Genomic DNA, 6829 nt, shown 5'->3' with positions numbered 1-6829 from the left:
ATTTTAGAATAAAAGGAGAAAAAAGAAAAATAGGGGACCTCCTTCTCAGATACTTACCTACCGTTTCAGCCAGCGTGGCGTGTCACTCATGCATGCAACACTCCTTATGGCATCCATATCTCCCCATGTTTTCCCTAAGTTTAGTGGGTCACACCAGGAATACCTCAAAGTTCTGCTTTGCTTTTGGTGTTTGGTCAAAATCTGCTGTTGGGTTGCTACTTTGGTTTTCAATCTCTGCAAAGTTGATGGCTCAAAATCTTGTATGCCATTTTTTTGGCATCTCTGAATTTGTAGGTGAACAATGATCATTTAATAGTATGGGTTATTGTCTCTAATCAGTCTAACAACATCAGTACTCTGAATAAAGCAAGTCATTTAGATTTTTTTAAATGTTCAAATATGCATTTTCAAATGCAGTTAATCGTCTTATCTGCGACTTAGACTGTGACTTAGACTGAAATAGCTTTATTGCTTTTCATGATAAAATTATATCAAGCAATTGAAGTATACATTTCATTTATTATTACAAGAGTAAAATGCAAGAATAATTGATGATATTGTGAAAGTTGTTAATTTTCTGGACAAATTTAAGAGTTTTAAATAGTTAAATAGGAAAATAATATTTCATATAAATATTGAAATAGTTTGTTGCTTATTAGATAGTTTTAGAAAGAACACTATATCCTTATAAAGCCAATAGATATTTATAAAATTTAAATTGTACAAAGCAGAATAATGGAAATTAGATATCAGAATTCTAATCTTTGTAAAATCGTCTGGTGTTTTATATTTATAATATTAAATAAAACAACTTTTAAGCACCGTGTTTTTAGCTTCTTAATTCCATTTAAGCCATGAATGTTATCAAATTTTATACATGAGTTACAGCACAATTTCAGTTTTGCCACCCAAATCATGTATGACAGTATCCAGTATAAATTATTTCTAATCCGTATCTAATAAAGAATATGAAGAAAAGAAAGTGTTAGAGAACAATGAGATATTACCCTCAAGATATTTTGATTTTCTACCAATCTCAGTTTCTCACTTGAAAAATGAGCATCTATCTGGTATACCAAATGTGTGTTTTAGTGACTGCTAGAACAATCTAGCAGCTACAGTGAAGACTAAATGTCCTTCCTCTGAAATGTCAAATGTTTAGATATGATTACCGAATGTTTAATAATAAAATTCCAATGTTATTAAATTTTGAAATAAGATTTTAATTTTATTTCAGTATCCCAGAGACACAATCTGATGATATTGGGCTGAGGCATTGACTTCCGTTGAATATTTTAACTCTCAGTTATTGAGTAGTTGGTCAAAATGTGTCTTAGATGCACTTCTCTTCACTAATATTACTTGAATAAAATGAAATAGAACAGGATTGACTAGAATGAAAAACATCAAAATGCATTGCAAATAGTAAGGGTAAGTACTGTTTTGTCAATGTTTTGCTTGTTTGTATATGTATGTGTCTGTGTGTATATACACAGACACACAGAAAATGTATACATGCATACTGGGTTATGTTACAGTATGCATTTCTTATTGAGGGCCATGGACCATGGTAAAGAGTTTGAAATCTACTAAACTAGAAGGAGGGGAAAGTGTTTGATGTAGAGCAGGATAGGCATTAACTGCTGAAGTTGCTAACGAAAGATAGTAATGCAAAGTTTGGAAGTGTTTTTATTTATTTATTTTATAAGGAACTACAAATACATGACCTGCAGATTTAAGGAAGGATACAACAGCAGTTAGAACTTAAGTACAAGTGGGAGGTAGGTAGGAGTCAAAAATTAGTGAAATAATATAAAATAGCCAGGAAAAATTGGAGAGGTAAGAATACAAGGATCATGTTAGCTAATAATAATAGGGATAATGATACATTATATTTCTTAACACCTCCTGTGGTTATCACAACAATTTCTGCTCTGTTAATTCTACTATAGTTGATTCTTACAATAGCCTAATGGGAAAGGCAGAGCCAGCATTGGTAACCCCATATCGTAGATAAGGAAAGATTCCATTACTTCCTTTGGAATACACAGTTGGCAAGGAATAAAAGTATGTCTTAAATTCACGTCTTCTTATGATTTCGTGTTCTTCCCAACAAAAGAGGCCAGTTGAGAAATGAAGGGTGGAACCAGTATGTCTGGGGAAACTAAGTAAAACAATCACTTTCCGTGCTAATGAGATCACTGAAGTGCTGTGTCAGGCTAAATGACTGGGATGTGTCTGGAGGATTAATCATCCAGAAGCAGAATTGCCCTCATCATTCTTCAGGGTGTCTAAAGAAAGAGACTCGACCTTGCACCAGGAATAGAAATAAAAGTGATAGCAGGCAGACAAAAAAAGCAGAATCAGAAATCTCTGTGGCAGTACCCTCCTCAGATGGATGAGATTGAACCCTCTGGGTTTCGTTGATATAATTAGAAGTTTACAGAGATTAGAGCGCTTTTCTTACTCCAATAAAAATAAAGAATATTTGCCCCTGTTGTGTCATTTACAAAGGATTTTCACACTTCTTGTTTCATGTGTTTGTCGTGAGAAACTGACGTTTTGTAAATGAGGAAACAGTGGCTTAGAGAAGTTAACTAATCATTCAAGTATATGTGGTGAATAAGAAGCAGAGCCAGGACTCAAAGTGAAGTCTTTTTCTTACAATGCTTATGTTATATCCACTTCACTCTGCTGGCTTCCAAAAACTGCTACCTAACATTTTCAGTAGCTAACTTTGCTGATATAGATTATTATTAATAAAGTTGAATGAACAGGACAGCATTTTTGAGGCTACAGTCTATAATTTAAAAAGTCTTTTTATTTACTGAGTAAAAGTGGTCATTAGCAAACCTGCGGTACCTTTATTTTGGGGTTCTCTTGGATTCCACCACAAATTTTAAAAAGTACTCAAATTTATGTAAGACTGAACCATAATGGGCTATTTATAAAATTACAATATTTGGACATAACCCTAACTTTTGAAATTAACATGAAGGAGAACGCAGCCTGTGAAAAACAGGTCACTTGGTACAAGTAAGACATTAAACTGTCCACTTAGCGAAGTCTTCATCTGGTTACAACATCACTCACTGCCCATTTCAGACTTTGATCCATAAAGACATCATGGGAAATGCTCACTATAGTAATATAATGCATGTATGAGTTTAGAGGTAAGAGAATGAGGGAGTGATTTCTTCTTCATTAGAAAGTTCATAAAAGAGAGATGCTTTAGTTTGGTGTTTTAAAAGGAGAACACCCTGGTTGAGTGGGCAGTGAGGGTGGCAGTAAGGGATTTCCATTAAGTGGCAATAAGCTGTAGAAAAGCATGAGAATATGAAATGGGAAATGGGAAGCCACAAGTCACCAGGTGTTCTGTGTGGGACTGGATGACAGGCTGGGGGAGGGGTGCTGGAAGTGGAGGTGACTAGTGAAAGATGGCATATTAATTCAGGTCCTAGGGGGTCTGAAATGTTAGTGTTGATAGTTTGAGTCTTTTTCTTTTGTTGAGTCACTAAGTTACCATATGGCTATTTCCTTACTCATCCAAATCTTCCCAGTCCTCTCACCTGACTAATCCTTGTTATAGATTCTCTCCTGTATTCCCATCCACTAGACACTTCTTTTCATTCTCCAAGCATCTCCAAAGGCAATACTAATTTTTTTTAACTGGGTGAACCATTCACATATATTATCACCAACAACCTTTGTACATTCTCATAATATAAATGCCAATATGATTACTTGGTGCTACCTCTTTCTTTAATTAAATTGCCAAGGAATTTTAATCGCTTTCCAAAAATGTTTCTATTACATGGTCCTGAAAACTTAAGTTCCAGGTCGGTCATATGGGAAAATGCAGACTTACGTGAAAAAGATCCAGACTTCAAGGACTGATGAATTGTGTAGATGCTTATTATCTCTGATAGCCATTTATTTATTTATTTTTAATAAACTTATTTATTTACTTTATTTTTGGCTGCACTGGGTCTTCGTTGCTGCATGCAGGCTTTTCTCTGGTTGCGGCGAGCAGGGGCTACTCTTTTTTGAGGTGTGCAGGCTTCTCATTACGGTGGCTTCTCTTGTTGCGGAGCATGGGCTCTAGGCGCGCGGGCTTCAGTAGTTGCGGTGCACGGGCTTAGTTGCTCCACAGCATGTGGGATCTTCCCAGACCAGGGCTCGAACTCATATCCCCTGCATTGGAAGGTGGATTCTTAACCACTGCGCCACCAGGGAAGCCCCGATAGCCATTTATTTATGATGTATAAGATGCAAGGAACTTGAATTGTCCATAAAAGAATGACTTCAATTGGGTGTTAAGCCTTTGTAACTTTAAATGAATAAAAGGGAATCCCATGTCCAAAAGGAGTGTTATAGAATATATTTAAAAGTTTAGTCCTGCCTTGGAGCAGCCTCCCCTCATTAATTCGTTCTACTATCTTGATCTTGTTCTGTCCCAGGTGTGCAGACAACCCATCTACTTCCCCAAATCAAGTTCTTTCTTCTATATATATTGCTCCATACCATCTGTACTCTCTTGTCAAATGCAGGCTTGCTTGTGCTTTGGAGAACCTTCTCCCTTTCTCCAGGGGCTGGTTTTGTAGTCCTTTTTTCTCTTCTACCCAACCACTTCTTAGTAGGCTGCAGAATTTTCACTGTAGGTGCTGTGGGCACTGCTTTACTTTTTCTTCTCTATAGAATCTTCTAAGACCTTCTCTGAAACAGGCCCATCTTCTCAGGAAAGCTTCCTGCCAGTGGCCCGGAGCAGAGCACCCTTGACCTCTTTGTTCCTCAGAGTGTACACCACAGGGTTCAGTAGGGGGGTGATGATGGTGTAGGTCACTGAGATTAGCTGATCCTGATCCTTGGTGTTCTCTAACTTGGGCTTGAGGTAGGCAATGGAGGCACAGCCATAGTGGACCATGAACACAGTGAGGTGGGAAGCACCTGTGGCAAAGGCCTTCTTCTGGCCCTTAGCAAAGGCAATTTTAAGGATGGTGGAGATGATGAGGATGTAGGAAATGAAAACCAATCCCATGGGAACTAGGATCACCAGGATACTGATGATTAAAGTCAGTATCTCATTGACAGTCGTGTCAGTGCAGGAGAGCTTCATCACAGGTCAGATGTCACAGATGAAGTGGGCCACCTTTGTAGCACAGAAAGGTAACCTGAATACAGATGTAACCTGTGTCATGGCTACAATCAGCCCAATGCTGCAGGCCCCCCACACCAGCTGGATGCACGCCCTCTTGTTCATGATGACAGAGTACCTCAAGGGGTTGCAAATGGCCACATAGCAGTCGTGCCCCATTGCTGTGAGCAGGAAGCAGTTGTTGATGGCCAAAATGATGAAGAACATCTGAGTGGCACAACCTGCCAGAGAAATGGGCTGACTCAGGCCTGTGAGGTTACAGAGCATCTTGAGTATAATGATGAATGTGTACATGGTCTCTGAAGCTGACAGCATGCTGGGGAAGAAGTACATGGGGGTGTGGAGGTGACGATCAAGGCTAATGATGGTCATAATAATGATACTGCCTGCCAAGGTTAACATGTGCAGTGCAAAGAACATAATAAAGAGGGTGAGCTGGTGCTCATGGAAGCTGGAGAAACCCTGGAAAGTAAACTCACTCACCAAAGTGTGATTCTCTTTCTTCATTAAATCATATATGGCATCTAAGAAAGTAAAAAATTATATAAGGAACCTAGATAGTTGATTTCTGTCAATAGCAGGCTGGGCAGATTCTTTTGGTTCATCTACTTCAGGTCTCTGCTTATTTATATTCATACCCATGCTCATTTCTTTTGGGAATAAACAGTGGAGTAATGTTCTTTTCTCACTAAGGAAAAAGTACATGGCTTTTAGAGTCAAGTGGTATAAACTCATATTTTAGTTCTATCATGTACTAAGTTACCTTGGGCAAGGAATTTACATCTCTAAGACCAGTTTCCTCACCTTTTTATGGATGCAATTGTGATAACAACATCACAGAATTGTTGGTAGAAACATTTTAAACTGTTAAGTATCAACTTATATTAGAATTCAAACAATTATTGAATCCATTCAAGTTCAGTGGTGTAATGTTGTGCAGAGCTCTAGGCTCTGTAGCTACCTACTAATTCCCAAGCTTCTAGGGTTTAAGGTAGAGCTCTTGTCACTATGGTTTACACACTGCATTCTCATTTCAGTCTTTCAACTCTGATGGTACTACTCCTCTCAACTTCTGTGCTACACTCCTTTTCCCTAGACACTACTCAGTTTTCAAAGCTACACAAAGCCCATAACCTCTGTAAAATCCTTTTCTATTCTCTCTCTCTCTCACCCTGCTCCCTCCCTCCCCCCAGCCCCAAACACGTGTCCTTGCACATGGAGGTAGCATACAACTGTATACTAGCTCTTTTGTGTTGAAAGCACCATAGTGCATTTGTGATTACAAAACATGTTCACATACATTATTTAATTTCATCACCATCCAATGGAACAGGGAGGGCGAGGATTATTGTTTCTCTTCAGAAGCAGAGACTGAGGATCTGCTCCGTTTAGGAAATTGCCTGTGGACACACAGGTGTCAAAGGATGAAAATCAAGACTTGAACTCATGTCTTCTGATCCCGTGTCCATTGTTCCTCCCATTACACAAAACTGCATCATGGAACTGTTCCCATCATGGCTAGATTATATAGTCTTTGAGAGTAGGGACCATGTATTTCAACTCTTTATAACCCTATGACCACTGCAATGTAGGGCACAATGTCTGCTGACGGAATCATTGCAGGTAACTGGTCCATCAAACAAATTGCCTGTTAGAAAGCAGAGTGCTGGGGCA

General features: G+C 38.5%; 1 protein-coding gene across 1 annotated transcript; it reads right to left on the bottom strand.

The window, feature by feature from the left end:
- Positions 1 to 4735: 4735 nt before the first annotated feature.
- Positions 4736 to 5662, bottom strand: LOC137761371 (olfactory receptor 10J1-like). Its single transcript, XM_068538289.1, is given in 1 exon segment — positions 4736 to 5662. A coding segment is annotated over 1 exon segment (927 nt).
- Between the last annotated feature and the right edge of the window lie 1167 nt (positions 5663 to 6829).

This window comes from Eschrichtius robustus, chromosome 3 (genome assembly GCF_028021215.1).
Source record: "Eschrichtius robustus isolate mEscRob2 chromosome 3, mEscRob2.pri, whole genome shotgun sequence".
NCBI lineage: Eukaryota > Metazoa > Chordata > Mammalia > Artiodactyla > Eschrichtiidae > Eschrichtius > Eschrichtius robustus.
This window is presented reverse-complemented; position numbering and strand designations above follow the sequence as displayed.